At 32.8% G+C, this 19,921-nt stretch overlaps 1 protein-coding gene and 1 pseudogene across 1 annotated transcript in view; one reads left to right on the top strand and one right to left on the bottom strand.

Moving 5' to 3' along the window:
• Positions 1-445: 445 nt before the first annotated feature.
• On the top strand, positions 446-2,328 carry LOC148607303 (uncharacterized; annotated as a pseudogene).
• An 8,631-nt stretch (positions 2,329-10,959) lies between these two features.
• LOC148607302 (uncharacterized) overlaps positions 10,960-19,921 on the bottom strand; it is a 30,211-nt gene continuing 21,249 nt past the window's right edge. The window contains 3 exon segments of the mRNA XM_088543473.1: positions 10,960-12,478; positions 12,481-17,499; positions 19,180-19,236. Of these exon segments, the coding sequence (XP_088399599.1) occupies positions 12,039-12,478; positions 12,481-17,499; positions 19,180-19,236 (5,516 nt within the window). The 3' untranslated portion in view covers positions 10,960-12,038.

The raw sequence follows: 19,921 nt of genomic DNA, 5'->3' as shown, positions 1-19,921 counted from the left end.
TTTGTAGTTTCTATATTCCTTAAATTGTCGTTAAATACTTTATTCGCAGATGCATGACAGTCAGGTTTATTAGCTTCGTAATCGGCTTGTCGTGGCTTCAGTCCAGATGGTGCCCTCTTTGAGACTTTTATGTAGTTTTCTTTATGTTTTCTCTTTAATATTATTTTATTATTCAGGAACAGATACAGATCACATAACACGTTCAAATTTTTCATTCCGTTGTTGCACTTTTGAGATAAAAATTTTATAGAATGTACCTGAAATTTGCAATTCGCAGGAATTATCGTTGTTAATTTGGTTTGATTTGGTTCAAATTTGATGAATATATGATTTTCTCAAAAATACAAGTCTGAACACAGAACGGACTACTGTTACGTGAAAAAAAAATAAATATACTGAACAAAAAAGCATTGTCAAAGGTTATTCAAAATACATTGTAAAAAAAATGAGAAATTACCCACACAGTGAGTTAAAAGGCAATAAAGTATGTTCAGTTAAGCAAACAAGCTTGTAAAAAAACACTTTTACTTTATGAGAAAATAATCAACCAAGATTCTATCGCAAATGAAGAGTTTAATCCAGGGACAAAGACCAGACATAGAAAATAGACACACACAACAAGGAACATAAAACAACCAGAATAATACATATAAAATAAAAAAAGTAAATGAGCAACTCGGACTACATGAAAAACTGGGGGCATGCAACAGGTGCATCGATACAGTAAGCGCCTTCTACCTTTCTTTACATAAAAGCCGAATTGCGCATAAAAAGTCAAGTCCATGATAGACTAAAGGAAAGGAAACCTATGAGACATTGAACAAATCGGTTTTCATGGTGCAGATGGATACACCGTAACGTTCCATGAATTCATGATGATGACCATGACAATTCTGAAGTGATAATTTCAGTCTTGTAGCAACATGACCCTGCTCCAGAAGCCTATTTGTAAGTAGTCTAGCGCGATACAAAACAGTCTGAGTAGGTACGACAAACTCTGGCACAACGTATGAGCACATACGCCAGTGCTGAAGGGATGTTGCCACAAATGAAAGAAAAGTTTACATTACGGAATGAAAAGTAGTAACTCTGTTGAAACCTCATTTTTCAAAGATTCTATTGACAGCATTCTGAGCAAACCAAATGATGCAGAGATCTTGACATATGTAATTGTAAGAGTTGCAAGAATAAAAATTAATAATATGAAATTCACATGTCAGTTACTGTAAATTTACAAATTGCATTATGAACTATTTCAAAACTTTTCCACTTACCCAACAACGCCAAAACACAATACGCTAGAGGAGAAATATTTGTACGCTTTTGAAATATAACTTATATTTCCCATTCTTTGATAAATCTCATGATAAAGTATGCAATGCTTAGGAATGAGAACGCTCACATCCCATTTTTTTAAACGCGCGTAATAATTATCCCAGATTATTGACTTTGTTTGTTTGTTTCCTTTATTTAGAAAGAAGATAACCCATCGGGATAAATGAAAGTGAATTGGTAGAAAGTTTGTCGTGACATTATCTTTTCTTTTCATATTTATCCACGTTTTCACTGAACTATAATTTGTTAATCCAAAAATAATACTTTTGACGAATGGAAAGGCGCAAATCAAAGTCATTCAGTCATCACATCATTCTTTGACCTAAAACAATTTCCAAAATTGTCGTTTTCTAATGTGAATAGCCCTGATACTTATTGGATGCAGATTTAACAAATACTTGATTAATCCATTGGTAGTCTATACTGACTCTCAGAAATTTGCAAATATAATCACAGACCTCAGACAAAAAATGACCGAAAGACGTTATGGTCTTTCAAAATACAGCCGAAAACTGACAAATTTTATACAAAACCGGGTTACCCAAAACATAATCCAAATACGTACGTTCCGGAATATACTAGTATAACTTATTCTAAACTAAGTCTTGTCGCAAACGCAATTACTTCTAAATTATTTCAAACTGACTATTATTGATGGATTTGTGTGCGTTATGTCCGGGATTCAGTCGGGCGCAAAAAGAACTCTTCTTTAGTAATTTTGATAAATCTAGAGTTGGTGTAACACATATGTATAAGATTGATTAGATAAATGTGACGGCAAGGTCTATTATTCTAGGAAATATGAACTGGATTAGGGAAGGTTTGTTTTTTGGAAAACTGGAAGTTCTCTTTAAATTGAAATTTCAATAAAAAAAAGAGTGATGTAATGCTTGTCTCAAGGTCTGATGAACGTGGAACCACATATCTAATACAAAATGTATTCTATGTATACACGACCAAAGAAGAAAAACCTCAATTTCTGTTGAAGTTTAAACTTATATTCTTGGTATCAAACATATAGCTTGCGGTGATCCCTGATTTTATCTAGGATGTTAGATGTATCAAGAAATAACAAAAAGCACTCGAACAGAACTTAAAGGAGTCGGTGTGATTTAATGATATGCAAGTTATTAAGGTTCAATAATTTTATCGCAAATTTGTCATTGGATAAAACCAAACATGAAATCAGCTTAGTTTGTCCATTTAATCATTTTATATACAATAAGTTAAGAATAAGTTCAATTTCTGGACAGCATTTTGTCCATGTACTCAGCTAAATTACTAAGTAACCTGAATTTTCATTGAACCTGCAATATAAAACAAAACTGTATATACCAGACACTTTTAGGGTCCCTTGATGTCAGGTGAAATGTATTATGCACCTCGGCAAACCCAACACCTGTCCATATCTAACCGATTCTGTGACCAAAAGAGTGGTTCGTATTAAACAGGGTTTCCTGTAATTACAAACAAAAATATAAAAAATGTCAACATTCTGGAGCCCATTTTGTCCTGGTTCACAGTTGAACAAATTACAAGAGAAAGAAAAGGGTTATGTTGGTGTTGCACGAAACGTTTTACCTCAAGGTAAAAAAATAGTCGAAAAAATATTAAGATATTATTAAAACTAGTACCTGAGCGTAAGTTTATGCATATCATCTCAATAAATTGTTCTACGGTATACATTGTAACCACACCTTGTGATAGATTAGCAATGTAAGATAAAATATTCCTGCTGATGGTAAATAACAACGAATCCTGTCCAAACCGAACATAAAGTAATCAATATATCAATAAAAAAAATGTTATTAGAACTAGAAAATAAAAACATGAATAGATATCCATTAAGAATACATCCTCTCCTCTCTCTAGCGACATAAAAAATTGCGGATCCATATTGTTGGACAAGTTTGCAATGCTTTAGCTCATTTGTGACAAAAATGAACAAACGATAGCCTAAAACAACCTCCTTAAATGACTAGCAAAGCAACTGAAGGGCTCCGTCAAAATATTAACAAAGTAGTGAAACATAAATTTATGTCAACTATATTCCATTTATATTTGGCATACCTGTACAGTGGCTGTGAATAATAGATACACAAACAAAAGTCTGTAACGGAAAAGGTGCGAACTAACACTAACGAACAGACAAACGAACGAGCGGGAATGAGGATCACTTTATCCGTCTCGTTTTAAAGTAGAGGTTATGATGAACGTAATCATTCATAAAAATAAATGCCATTGGTCAAACGGAACTGTCGTCAATTTATCCAACGATTTCATGTGCAACGACTAAAACTATTTCTACAGTCATATTGCTTTTTTTGCTCCGTTGTTAGAACCAATATTTACAGAAATTATTTTTGGGTTTCTTAAGAGCACCTGACCCTAACCTTAGTTGATACAACCGGTCCATACTCTAAATTAAATTGAAGATTTCTATGAACTTATATTAGTTGATTTTGTTTTACCATTGATAATGATCTTCCTGTGAATTTTAGTTTAGCGCATTATTATTGGTTTTTATATATATATATATATTTACAACGTAGAAGAAAACAATACCATAAAAATTTGAATGACATGCATAAAGACAACAGTAAATTTTGGTTCTATTCTGAACAACTTGAATGCAAAACAAAAGTAAATTCTCGCAGTGTGTTAGATAAACTTGTGCATTCTAGTGAAGTGTATCCAACTCAACCAATACAGTTACATTAATCATCTTGACCATGCATAGTTTACGTCAACTAGTGCAATAAACATGTATATATGTTGATAAAATGCTAGTTTGACAACTATTATTCTCTTGTGTATGTATAAAATGGAATGAGACATAGCGGTATTGATGACAAAAACTTAAAATATAGTTTTGCATTTCATTTAATTAATTAATTTAATCCATTCTTGCTTTTATTTAATTGTATCTAATCACTCAGGGAATATGTTTTGATAGATTTGTATCTGTCATGTTGGATAATATCAGGTGTTGTTAATATAAACTCCGTTCTTTATCCTAAATCTGACTTTAAACATTGTACGTCGTATGTTTACCGACATGCAACATGTTACAACGATCGACTACACCCTACAGCAAACTCAACCGTTTTATGGTAATGCGCACTCTCAGTTGATTGGGAAATACTCGCATTTTTACTCGAAAACTACAAGGTCAATTAGTACTGTCTTTGCTCAGATATTTATAACAATATTAGTGATTAAAACTTTAAAAATATATTGGTTGATAGAAAATCATTTTGACGATTCAGGTAAATATTAACCATTTTCCATGCCAAAACATTTTCTTTATTTTGCTGAGGTAGTAAGATTTCATGGTTTCAAATGCTACTTTACTCAGTCTGCTTATAACGTCGACACAATATACTGCAATACCATCTCATATTCACATTGCAAAGGACACTGTATTAGTCAAGGTAGTCATTGTTTAAAATCTATATTATTGCACTTTCATTTTCTGACTGATAATTTCAACATTTTCCTTAAAGGTCTTAAGTTTAGCTTATATTTGTTCATTCTCACTGCTTCCGGTACATGAACGTTTGTTAGTCTGATACTGGTTCCCCTCTTTGTAGTGAAGTTTTAGACTTGAACGAACGAAATCGTTGTATTAACGATAATTGGTTAAGTCAAGGTTTTCGTTATTATAAATTAGTCAAGACGTTAACTAAATTCTTCCATAAATATAAAGATGGTTTTACTTTTCGAAACTTTATCATAAATCGAATTCTTTACTCTATTTTGTATGGTAATTTAAATAAAATTCGAAAGTTTAACGGCATCATTTTAGTCTGAAAAATAAATATTTGAATAAACTTATCTTCACAGTTTTATTGTTAAATCTTTGAATTACATGTATATTTTTATTGTTCTTGTTATAAAATTAAATGCTGATTAATTTTATTTCCTTTTATCCCACTTCCTACCAATACTTTTTAACTTAGCATTTGCAAGCAGAGCTTGTTTGTTTTTACTTTTTCCTTCAACTTACCGTCTATTTTTAGAACAATGCCCGTTTTTGACTCCTCACTTGTAAATGGCTTAACTATAAACATCCAAAATCAAAGTTAGTACGACCTCAATGATATAGAATATTTTGAAGTAACATTATAAGCATCTAGAGTTAAATAGTTAAATTCTATAAAATGCTTGTGCTTATTCTAAAACGGTAAGGCCTCTAATTCAATATCAAACTCCCTAATGTGGTTAGGAATCCACTACAAATATATATAGTTTTTTTCCTTTTTTTTATTTTATGAAAAACCAACTAATAATAAAGTTATTGCATGAAAACGAAGCGTCTTCAGACAACAACGTCAGCAACATACCACTATACGATCGTAAATGTTTGCAACTCCCTCAATGTTTAGACTCTGTGAATGACATTGGAGCTGACTAGGTGATATGGCTCCTTAGACAATTACCCGTGGCGTGGGCATCCATTTACGATTAATGCCCAAATAAAATCCAGCATTATTCAGAAAAAAAATCACGAGACGGCAAAGCGTTGCGTCGCCTCAATTGTTGGTCATTCAATGTCAAAAAAGTCTATGTACAAGTATTCTGCTTAGACAAAATAATCTTTTTATTCCCAAGTTTAGCAAATCCTAATAAAAGTTCCGTTTTGACCTACTTTGGCATAATAGTGCATACACTCGACCGTCCCCACTAGAAGAAAACGTTCTGTGAATACGAGACGATAAAATATGAAAAGGCATTTTATTATGATATTTGTTTTGTATTTGTCCGATACTTTGGCTTATTGATAAATTTATCTTCAAACTTGGCACTGACAGTACTGTGTTTGTAAATGAGTATTTAGTAAATACAAACATAGCAGTACATAATGCTCATTAAAAGTGCTATGTTATATTTGGATCATTATTTGAGTTACGCTTATAGATTAGTAGAGAGCCCTGAGAGTGACATACAAAGAACAATTACTGAGAGCAAGATCACGAAGTGAATACCCTCCTCTTCAAATGTAGTGAAATGTTTATGATGGCAAACATTCCTTCAAAGTTTCATCAAAATTACTTATGTGGTTTTGTAGGAGTTGCGCTTTAGGTTTTAACATATAAAACCCTTAAGTTGGATAATTTCCCACTGGAATTCCCCAACAGGCGTTATACTTATGAGGTTTCAATATGTAAAACTATAAAATATGATAACTTATTTTGGTGTTCACTGACAGTAAATATATTCCTTCAAGCACATCTACACATAATCCTCAGCATTCATATAAAGTGTCATTAAAAATTCCTTGAATGATTTTGGAGGTTTTGCCATGTAAAACCATGAAGTTGGATAATTCATTTTGGTGTTTCCTGACAGTAACTACTAGTATATTCTTCCATGCACATATGATCCACAACATTCATATAAAGTGTCATTAATATTCTTTGTGTGGTTTAGGAGTAGGAATATAGACAGACAGACAAACGGGGTGATTTTTATACAAACTTCAAACTATGTTGGGGGAATTTATATGGACAAAACATGTAGCGGACCCCTCCCCCACAAAAACCAACATAAAGCAAATGAACATATAAAAAAAACAAAACAAAACAAAACAAAACAACAGACTGTCAGAAGCCTGAAAAAAGTCATTTTTCACATTTCAAGGGCAATAACTCTAACAAAGAGTCGTCTGACAAACTTGATCCCATGGAGGCTGTTGTAGGCCTTATAATTAGGATAATTTCAGCAATTGAAAGAATTTAGCTAAACCTAACGGTTTTGGAGATATAATACGCAAATAAAAAAAATACTGCCTGACCCCTATGTTCTATGTTTCGTAAGGGCAGCCATGTTTTTGATGGATCAAAAATCCCAACGTCAGTTCTTTGCAGGATACCTCAAGGTACATTATACGAAATTTTGTACCAATTGGTCAAGAAGTGTCAGAGAAGGAAAGAAATCGAATTTGAAATAGTAAGGTCTCACTAACCACTTCCGGGTCAAATGGCCACCCCCCTATGTAGTACCAAAAACACACTGAACCTAGACATATGCATTGTAAGTGCATTATTTGTGTGTATTATGATTAAAAGTAGTCAAAATAAAGCTGAGAATGTGTACTTTAAGATCATATATGTAATTAACTACAAAAGTGTATGAATATTGTTTACATGTGTGAGTAATTTGCCTCCATGCTGTCAGTTAGCAGAACAGGTAAAAATGTGGATTTTCAGTATTATTTATTCAAGTAAATTTTGTGAAGAATTTCTACTATGATCGTACCATTAGCATAATGATTTTGGAAGCCTTATTTTCCAAGCTTCGCAACGGTATGCAGCTTGAAGATGTCATTTGTCCTGGGAATTCACAGTGAGACTTTGAAAATTACTTTTTTAACATGTAAAGTAATGGAAACGTTAGAAGTGGTTAGTGAGACCATAAATTAAATTATGGCATATTTCAGAGAAATGCATAATTTGAGGAAAATTGCCTTTCCTGGTCATTATTTCCATTTTCCCATAAAATCAGTATAGTGATATTGGTAATCTGGCTATATTTTAAGAGGTGCATTGTGCAAGGTATTTTAAAAAACAACATAACAACAAGATTTTTATCAGTAACAGTGACTCATAACTTGACGTCATCCATGAAATACACAACGTCACTGCTTGGGATATTCAAAGTACTCAAATAGTCACACAGCACAGACTAAGAATCACACAGTAATGAAATAGGTATGATATAAATTGTTGAAATCTGTTCTTTTTTCATAATGATAAATGATATTTACTATTACAACTTCTTGAATTATCATAGGTATCAATTTGGTGTGACAAGTTAGTTAAAATTGTAATTTTTTAGTAATTTAGGGAAAATATCACTGAGGGGCATGATATAAAAATAACCATTTCTTTGTAGTCCTATGTCTGATTTTGATAGTTTTGGTCTTATTAGACTCACAATACCACAAGCTTTCATAAAATGTAAAAAAAGAAAAAACATAAAAACTCATAAAATGTTTTTAAGGTCTCACTAACCACTTCCGGGTCAAATGGCCACCCCCCTATGTAGTACCAAAAACACACTGAACCTAGACATATGCATTGTAAGTGCATTATTTGTGTGTATTATGATTAAAAGTAGTCAAAATAAAGCTGAGAATGTGTACTTTAAGATCATATATGTAATTAACTACAAAAGTGTATGAATATTGTTTACATGTGTGAGTAATTTGCCTCCATGCTGTCAGTTAGCAGAACAGGTAAAAATGTGGATTTTCAGTATTATTTATTCAAGTAAATTTTGTGAAGAATTTCTACTATGATCGTACCATTAGCATAATGATTTTGGAAGCCTTATTTTCCAAGCTTCGCAACGGTATGCAGCTTGAAGATGTCATTTGTCCTGGGAATTCACAGTGAGACTTTGAAAATTACTTTTTTAACATGTAAAGTAATGGAAACGTTAGAAGTGGTTAGTGAGACCTAAAAAAAACAGGTCGGCAAAGGGCAATAACTCTAACATGGCTCAACAGATTTTAATGAAATTTTAACCACAGAGAGATCTTATTATGTTTAAAATTTTGTTTTGTCAGAATTTTGCTCAACCGAACAGTTTTGAAGATATATGCAAAAAGTGCTGTCTGACATATTTGTTTTTTTTAACGACAGTCATGTTTTGTTTTGAACGACAGTTATGTTTTTGACGGATCAAAAATCTCCACATCAGTTCTATGCAGTATACCCATAGGAACATTTCTACAAAGTATGGTTCATATTAGACAAGTAGTGTCAGAGGAAAAGAGTTTTGAAAAATTGTTAACAACGATGATGGACGCCAAGTGATGGCAATAGCTCACATGACTTTGCATGGTGAGCTAAAAAAAACAACAAAAACAAAACAAAAACAAAAACAAAAACAAAAACAAAACAAAACAACACTAGATCGCTCAGCTGGTTGACCCATTTGTTTTTGAATTATTTCTTTCGACCCCAGTGCTTCATTTTAAGTATAGGCAGCCATATCTATTCTTGGATAAAAATCCAAACGATCGTTTTAAGTATGATATGCAAACTTTTATTTAATTTTGTTTAAAGTTGTAAATAAGAAAACGCAAAAAGCTGTTTACGGGACCGTAATTTATACATCAGTTGACAAATCTTTTTGAAAATTTCGGCGTAAGTCGTTTCAAGATGGTGAACAATATCATCCCGCCAGAATGTTGCCTAAGGCAACGGTTTTTGAGTTATTTGCAAACAAAATGCACTTTGACCCCTTTGTTCTATTTTTAGTAACAATGTATTCTCACAGATCAAAAATCGCAACGTTGATTATGTGTGGGTTACCCTAAGGAACAAATATGCCAACTTTCAATGAATTCTGTGCAATGGTTTAAGAGCAGGTTTTCGAAGATGCACATACGAAAAATGCCAAAATAAATAAAGCTGTTTCAGGGGCCATAACTCCTACATCAGTTGACGAATCGTTTTGAAAATTTCCTCATAGGTCCATCTTGTGATGGTGAACAAGGACCCATTTGCCCAAATTTTGCTAAAAAGGAAAAGCGAAAGGAAACGTTTTTCTTTTAATTATTAGCCAAAAAACTGCCTTCAGATCCCTATGTTCTATTTTACTAGTTACGGTGGCCATGTTTTTTTTTTCAGGGATCAAAAATCTCAATGGTCATTTTTGTGCACAATACTCTAAGGAACAACCATGCCAAGTTTACATCCTGTCGGTCAAGTAGATTTTCGAAAATTTGTCCACGACGACGACGATGACGGACGCCAAGTGATAGCATAAACTCACTTGGCCTTTGGCCATGTGAGCTTTAAAAAACGCACACAAAAACAACACAAAAACAAAAAACAAAAAACAAACAAACAAACAAGCAAAACAAACAAAAAACAATCACAACAAACAAACAAAACAAAAGCTTCCAAGAACCTGAACCACTCTTTTTATGTTTTCTGCTATTTCAAGGACAATAATAATTTGAATGTTTTTTGCTATCTATTTTAGTTTTCAAGAGATTGGCTAAAATTAAAAAAAAATAGTTTTTCGCCTTCCAAGGGCAATAACTCTACCAAGGTGTCTTTACATTCGACCCAATGGGAACATTTGCAGCTCTCCAAAGCCAGAGACGTAAGGTTAACTTCATATGTCCCCAATAATATCTGAGGTATACAAATTTTCAGGTGAACTCAACCTTACAAAAAGGGGATATTTTGGGACTGAAGGAAATTGCTCGGAATAGCGTGAAATTCGTTTTTTAGGGATACCCTACAAAACATTCGTGCTAACTAAGTTGTTTCAGAGAAGATGTTTGTAGTAAAGTTTGCAGGTGCTGTCGATGACAGACGCAGTGATAGCTAACCTAGCCCTGAGCTGAACAAGATATTGCTAACAGAATGATACATATTTGTTCTATTTACGTCCCTATCAGGATTCCATACCGTCTCATCTTTTCTTGCCTTGCCCTTTCTTAACATGTAATCTATGAATATTGTTATACCTGTGATTTCTTGATTTCTAATGTTCAAATAGATTTTACATTTAAAATACATTAATAATTCATAAGGCCTTTATCAAGCAAAATGGAAATTTAGAAACATTTCCTGTATCATAGCAAAGAAACTGAACATGAAACTTATTACAACATTTTATTCATATTCATATCTACAAAATCAAAGCATGCTTTAGAATATGAGTGATTAAATATTTCAAAATATTTTGACAAAATTTTCAATGAAATTCGTCACAAAAACGAACTAAACAAAAACAAATTGTTTATCTCTTGTATAGAAGACATAAATAATCAGACTAAAGACTAAGACATACACTTTATATATTCTCTACAATGTTAAAATTAAAAAAAAAAATCACTTCAAAATTATAGAAACATTTGGTTATTTCCCGGCGAATTACACTCTTGTGCCCGCTGTTCTTAACAACTTTCCTGATTTTTTTCATTACCAGTAAGGTGTATATATATATATATATATATATATATATAGATATATATATATATATATATATATATATATATCCTAGATTCTCATGCCATCCCAACCAATTTTTTTTTCACCTCCCCAAAATATTTTTTATTTTATATTATTTTATCTCATTTTTTTTTATTTTATTTTACTTTTTTTTTTTTTTTTTTTTTTTTTGGGGGGGGGGGGGGCTAATTTAAGTGAATTTTGAAATTACAGTATTTTCAGTAAAATTGAAACACAAAATTTACCCACCCACGCTAAAACTGGAACAAAACAGGATGACAATCAAATATTTGTTTTCTATTGCGGCCTACATTACATGACTCGTTGTTCATCAATAGCGTACATTTTTCAGAGTGTTAATCTCGACTCAGTGTCCATTATGTCCATAATGTGACAATGAAGTTTCTAATTAATATAAAAACAAAGTTAACAAACTAAACGATATATATATAACCAACAATATATGAATAACAATACATACAAGTTCCAGTCTGGGCTCAAGGTGAAGATAAAATCAAATATCAAAAAAGCATTCATACATTTAAATTCTTGATGAAAATCATAAATATATTTAACTAATTACACCATTTACTCACTCCATACTACATAAGAAAATGTTAAAGTGAAAAAAGAAAAATATAACAGTTTACAATAAACAATAATATATACAAAAACATTTTCAACAGAATAGATTGGGAACTATAACGTGTAAATGTCAATCGATTAAAAAACATGCAACATTTGTACAATTAATATTTTACCATTACGACATGATACATGAAGGGGCGTTTCTCCAATATTAGTTGTACATGGATTTATGTCAGCCTTTTTGTCTAGTAATATCTTCACTATCTCTTTTTGACCTTGAAAACAAGCTGCATACAAAGGTGATGCTCCAATATCAGTTGTACATTGATTTATGTCAGCCTTTTTGTCTAGTAATATCTTCACTATCTCTGTTTGACCTTCTTGAGAAGCTACAAACAGAGGTGATGCTCAAGTATCAGTTGTACAATGATTTATGTCAGCCTTTTTGTCTAGAAATATCTCCACTATCTCTGTTTGACCTTCTTGACAAGCTACAAACAGAGGTGATGCTCCAATATCAGTTGTACATTGATTTATGTCAGCCTTTTTGTCTAGTAATATCTTAACTATTTCTTACTATTTTCACAAGCTACAAAAAGTGGTGATGCACCAGTATTAGTTGTACATTGATTTATGTCAGCATTTTTGTCTAGTAATATCTTAACTATCTCTGTTTGACCTTCTTGACAAGCTACAAACAGAGGTGATGCTCCAATATCAGTTGTACATTGATTTATGTCAGCCTTTTTGTCTAGTAATATCTTCACTATCTCTGTTTGACCTTCTTGACAAACTACAAACAGAGGTGATTCTCCAATATTAGTTGTACATTGATTTATGTCAGCCTTTTTGTCTAGTAATATCTTCACTATCTCTGTTTGACCCAGAAAACAAACTGCAAACAGAGGTGATGCTCCAATATTAGTTGTACATTGATTTATGTCAGCCTTTTTGTCTAGTAATATCTTCACTATCTCTGTTTGACCCAGAAAACAAACTGCAAACAGAGGTGATGCTCCAATATCAGTTGTACATTGATTTATGTCAGCCTTTTTGTCTAGTAATATCTTCACTATCTCTGTTTGACCTTTTGCACAAGCTACAAACAGTGGTGATGCTCCAATATCAGTTGTACATTGATTTATGTCAGCCTTTTTGTCTAGTAATATCTTCACTATCTCTGTTTGACCTTCTTGACAAGCTACATACAGGGGTGATGCTCAAGTATCAGTTGTACATTGATTTATGTCAGCCTTTTTGTCTAGTAATATCTTCACTATCTCTGTTTGACCTTCTTGAGAAGCTACAAACAATGGTGATGATCCAGTATCAGTTGTACATTGATTTATGTCAGCCTTTTTGTCTAGTAATATCTTCACTATCTCTGTTTGACCTTTTGCACAAGCTACAGACAGAGGTGATGCTCCAATATTAGTTGTACATTGATTTATGTCAGCCTTTTTGTCTAGTAATATCTTCACTATCTCTGTTTGACCTTCTTGACAAGCTACATACAGAGGTGATGCTCAAGTATCAGTTGTACATTGATTTATGTCAGCCTTTTTGTCTCGTAATATCTTCACTATCTCTGTTTGACCTTCTTGAGAAGCTACAAACAATGGTGATGCTCCAGTATCAGTTGTACATTGATTTATGTCAGCCTTTTTGTCTAGTAATATCTTCACTATCTCTGTTTGACCATTTTGACAAGCTACATACAGAGGTGATGCTCCAATATCAGTTGTACATTGATTTATGTCAGCCTTTTTGTCTAGTAATATCTTCACTATCTCTGTTTGACCTTCTTGACAAGCTACAAACAGAGGTGATGCTCCAATATCAGTTGTACATTGATTTATGTCAGCCTTCTTGTCTAGTAATATCTTCACTATCTCTGTTTGACCTTCTTGACAAGCTGCAAACAGAGGTGATGCTCCAATATTAGTTGTACATTGATTTATGTCAGCCTTTTTGTCTAGTAATATCTTCACTATCTCTGTTTGACCTTGAAAACAAGCTACATGCAGAGGTGATGCTCCAATATCAGTTGTACATTGATTTATGTCAGCCTTTTTGTCTAGTAATATCTTCACTATCTCTGTTTGACCTCCTTGACAAGCTGCATACAAAGGTGATGCTCCAATATTAGTTGTACATTGATTTATGTCAGCCTTTTTGTCTAGTAATATCTTCACTATCTCCGTTTGACCATTTTGACAAGCTACAAACAATGGTGATGCCCCAATATCAGTTGTACAATGATTTATGTCAACCTTTTTGTCTAGTAATATCTTCACAATCTCTGTTTGACCTTTTTGACAAGCTACAAACAGAGGTGATGCTCCAATATCAGTTGTACATTGATTTATGTCAGCCTTTTTGTCTAGTAATATCTTCACTATCTCTGTTTGACCTCCTTGACAAGCTGCATACAAAGGTGATGCTCCAATATTAGTTGTACATTGATTTATGTCAGCCTTCTTGTCTAGTAATATCTTCACTATCTCTGTTTGACCTTCGTGACAAGCTTCAAACAATGGTGATGCTCCAATATCAGTTGTACATTGATTTATGTCAGCCTTTTTGTCTAGTAATATCTTCACTATCTCTGTTTGACCCAGAAAAGAAGCTGCAAACAGAGGTGATGCTCCAATATTAGTTGTACATTGATTTATGTCAGCCTTCTTGTCTAGTAATATCTTCACTATCTCTGTTTGACCTTGACAAGCTACATACAGAGGTGATGCTCCCGTATCAGTTTTACATTGATTTATGTCAGCCTTTTTGTCTAGTAATATCTTCACTATCTCCGTTTGACCATTTTGACAAGCTACAAACAATGGTGATGCCCCAGTATCAGTTGTACATTGATTTATGTCAGCCTTTTTGTCTAGTAATATCTTCACTATCTCTGTTTGACCTTTTGCACAAGCTACAAACAATGGTGATGCACCAGTATCAGTTGTACATTGATTTATGTCAGCCTTCTTGTCTAGTAATATCTTCACTATCTCTGTTTGACCTTCGTGACAAGCTACAAACAGAGGTGATGCTCCAATATCAGTTGTACATTGATTTATGTCAGCCTTTTTGTCTAGTAATATCTTCACTATCTCTGTTTGACCCAGAAAAGAAGCTGTAAACAGAGGTGATGCTCCAATATTAGTTGTACATTGATTGATGTCAGCCTTCTTGTCTAGTAATATCTTCACTATCTCTGTTTGACCTTGACAAGCTACATACAGAGGTGATGCTCCCGTATCAGTTTTACATTGATTTATGTCAGCCTTTTTGTCTAGTAATATCTTCACTATCTCCGTTTGACCATTTTGACAAGCTACAAAAAATGGTGATGCCCCAGTATCAGTTGTACATTGATTTATGTCAGCCTTTTTGTCTAGTAATATCTTCACTATCTCTGTTTGACCTTGAAAACAAGCTGCAAACAGAGGTGATGCTCCAATATCAGTTGTACATTGATTTATGTCAGCCTTTTTGTCTAATAATATCTTCACTATCTCTGTTTGACCACTTGCACAAGCTACTAACAATGGTGACGCTCCATAATTAGTAATACATTGATTTATGTCAGCCTTTTTGTCTAGTAATATCTTAACTATCTCTGTTTGACCTTTTGCACAAGCTACAAACAGTGGTGATTTTCCAATATCAGTTGTACATTGATTTAGGTTAGCCTTTTTGTCTAGTAATATCTCCACTATCTCCGTTTGACCATTTTGACAAGCTACAAACAATGGTGATGCTCCAATATCAGTTGTACATTGATTGATGTCAGCGTTTTTGTCTAATAATATCTTCACTATCTCTGTTTGACCATTTGCACAAGCTACTAACAATGGTGACGCTCCATTATTAGTAATACATTGATTTATGTCAGCCTTTTTGTCTAGTAATATCTTAACTATCTCTGTTTGACCTTTTGCACAAGCTATAAACAGTGGTGATTCTCCAATATCAGTTGTACATTGATTTAGGTTAGCCTTTTTGTCTAGTAATATCTTCACTATCTCTGTTTGACCTTTTTGACAAGCTACAAACAGTGGTGATTCTCCAATATCAGTTGTACATTGATTTATGTCAGCCTTTTTTTCTAGTAATATCTTCACTATCTCTGTTTGACCTCCTTGACAAGCTGCATACAAAGGTGATGCTCCAATATCAGTTGTACATTGATTTATGTCAGCCTTCTTGTCTAACAATGTATTCACTATCTCTCTATGTCCGTGGTAACTAGCTATATATAGAGGTGATATTCCATCCTCTCCACATTTGTTGATATCTAACTCATGATAAATACACCATTGTGTCCATTCTATATAATTACTGAAACAAACAAGACAGAGGACAGTACGGGTATGTAGTCTATCACTAGTGTGTGCTAATTTACGTTGAGTAATCACATCTAAGTTATTAACAAAAGCAAGAAACTGATCTCTAAATTTTGGATATTTCATATTAATGTTAAGAAATACATCACCTACATCACCTTTCATCCAATCAGTGATCATTCTTTTAAAGTATATATCCTGGTTGGAAGGTGTTATTTTAATCAAAAATTCATTACTCTCTGTTGTATCAACAAACACAAACCTTTCCCTAACAAACTTACTACTCCCATTTTGTATCAAACAAACCAACATCTTTTTACTGAAGTAATATGAAAGGAAATCAAACATTTTATTATGCACTGCCATATAGACTTTATCTTCTTTTCTCAGATACGAGTTCAATAGAGTTTCTATTTCACTCCGTATTTCAGTTCTGGATGTACCTCTGTTTAGTTTACATGCCTCAAACAGATTCTTGAAAATTGCACGTGTTTCTTTGTCTATACCACCTGTAAGTATTTCTTCTTCTAAAAAGTTGTTGAAGATGACACAAAGAGCTAAAGCACAATATTTACTGTAATGGCCTGCACTATACATGCTGTCAATTTCTGTTTCATAGACTGAAAATGGATCTTGAAAGAATTTTTTGACATCAGAAGACGGATTACTCTTAAACAATTGACATAATAAAGGAAAACAATTAAACATATGCATATGATCTGTAATCTTTGAAGCCTCAGATTTTAGATACAGATCAGCAATAGACTGTAACTCTGTATTTAAATATTTGAAGTCTTCAGACAATAAATTACACACACAGGATGTAAATAAAGATAAAGATTTAAACAAATCATCTTGAAAAACTTGAAGACGACATGCCACAATCGTTTTTACATTCTTATTCAGATATTTACTACTGTGATCTATAAATGTTTTCCATTTGTCAACTTCTAACTTGTTAGCAGAATATGTACCACAAAAATCATCCACCATGAAAACAGTCTTGCTACTTGGATTATAGTATTTTTCTATATCACATGGGTCTTTGATAGGAATGATATCATATCCGTTCTCTGCCATTTTTAGCACCACATGTCGTAAAATTGCTGTTTTACCCATACCAGAACTACCAGTTATTGTCACACATCTGTTGTTCTGGACACATGTCAGTATAGATTTTGCAGCTCTTGTGATCACAAAATCCCTGTTCTCTTCTTTCCAATCTTTTAATTTTGTTTCAATAAGTTCTGAAAATGTAAATGTAAACGAAATATACCCGATCTTTCTTTTTTGAATCGAAACCAATGGGCAGGCACTTTAAAAGTGATAAATGATTGTTCAGCTTAATTTAGAGTAGAGTTTATGGAGTCACTGATAACAGTAACAAAATTTATGCTTCATGCCACGTATGTGATATATGTGTGAAAAACATGTGGAGCATGCGTTTTCAAAAAACATGCAAAACACATATAAATTTAGCATTTGTCACATGCATTTTACAAACACATGTATAACACGTATTTTCTGGCACGTGTTTCACATGTATGCCATGCATGGCTGCCATGTGTGGCAAGAAACATGCATATTACACATATGAAACACCTGTTTCACATGCGTTTTTAGGTACATGCGTGAAACGTGGCTTTTTTTTACCATAGTATGACATTCATATTATTATGATAGAAATGTGGATAAACAAGTTTATACATCCATCCTCCCATCCATAGGCTTCATTCACACTGCATGAGCGAGTAATTAAAGGATTTTGCCACTCTTGATAGTTAAATTTCAGATTTTAACTATTTCACCTGGAGAATCATGTAATCTACTTTGGACTGAAGGAGAATCTATATGTTACCATTGGTCAATACATTACAAATATAAACTAGATAGCTATGCCTTGTCATACCCCATCACCCTCCCGTGGCAGATTAACTAGGGCAGATAATTGCTGTCAGAAAGAAAAGAGTACAAAATTCAAATGAAGAAGTAATGGTTAATATTTAGAAATCATAGTATCCAGAGTAATTGCTTTCACAACATCTTCATTCCATAACTCCAACATAATTTGCCAAAACTAAATGGTACCGTATTGTGTGCACCTACAAAATGTATCGATTGATTACTATAAGCGTATTAATTTTCACAGTTACTAAATTATGCGGATTCTGTCAAGTGAACATATTGGCGAGTATCAATTTTCGCGGTTTAAAAAATGATTAGCCATGTATAGTGTTAAAAATCAATTTCATGTGTACTGTTTTTTGCAGTTTTCTGTTTACCATGAAAATAGCGAAGTTTAGTACATGGTGAAAATGAGTACTTTTACAGTAGCTTATATCCAAGTTATTGCAAAAATACTAAGTAAAGCTTGTAGTTGTATGAAAATATTACATCTACATATAATACCAAATCTATTTTATATAATATCATTAAAAAAAGAGATGAATTCCAAAAAAGTTGATGACAACAGACACCAGTCACAAGGTGATGACAATACCTCAGCAAACAAAATGAATTACATACAATTTTGTATTTCATAAACAAGACCTATACACTTCCAGACCTGTGTCACCATCATAAATTTGTCAGCATGTAAGTATCTTCAATATGCATATAAACAGTAGGAAAGTTAAAAAACTAAATTTCCTCAATTAATATACTAACTATTGCATATACATGTACTGCTACAAATGGCTATGTTTAACATGAAAGAAATGTACAAAAACATTAATCAAATTGTCTATAACAAATGAAGCTCATCCTCTATAGGTATATAAACACTGTGCAAAGTTTGAATGATATTGGTCAGATAACTTTTGAGCAACAGATAACACAATGTTGCTTCCACTGAGCATGATGGTCAAATAAACGGACAGAGTTGAGCAGCTATTAGACCTGCAGGAAGGTAGGAAGTGATTTCATACTTCGAATATTCCAAGGAACAGGATCAGGCTTTTTACACTTCTTTGAACTTGATACATCTGTAAAAGATATGACATATGGTAATTAAGGTATTGAAAAATAGAGGTAACCAAACAATGGAGTTGCACACACATTGTCCCAACTTGTACAGGCAGGATACAAATCTATATAAATTCACATACTAAAGGAGAAAGGGCAGTAAGGCTCTTATTGGCCTGGAATACAACTGAAAATTAATGACCTAGTGTTGAAAGTATTCAATGAGAACTTATTTAATTGGATCTAAAAACAAACATTAGGACTTAACTTTATATTTAATTAATGTAAGCATCATAGAAAAAGTTTCATATGTGAACATAATATGACAACATTTTTGCATGGCTAAAAAATAACAAAATTTACAATACTCAGCATTTTATTTGCTAAAAAATGTATAAATGTGGCAACAATAAGACCTTATTTCAATGAACTAAGGCCACTAAAAAAAATCTTTCCTAATATTTTTATATTGTTTACTATTTTTTTTTAACATTTTTTATGTTATTACAACAGAGTTCATATCTTTGTGCCATATTCATACACCTTTGAAATCAATATCTCCACTGGGATCTGAGAATTTTGTTACAACCAAAGGGATCAAACCCTAAGTATGAACACACCTTTTCATAACTTGATTCCAAGGTTGATGCATGTAAACCCCTTCCAAATAAAAGTATTTACACTTAAATGCTAAGATTAATTTCA

Source organism: Perna viridis, chromosome 9, assembly GCF_037379345.1.
Source record: "Perna viridis isolate PV_CMFRI_1.1 ecotype Kerala chromosome 9, ASM3737934v1, whole genome shotgun sequence".
NCBI classification, from domain to species: Eukaryota; Metazoa; Mollusca; class Bivalvia; order Mytilida; family Mytilidae; genus Perna; species Perna viridis.
The sequence above is the reverse complement of the archived record's forward strand: the minus strand, read 5'-3'. Positions and strand labels throughout refer to the sequence as shown.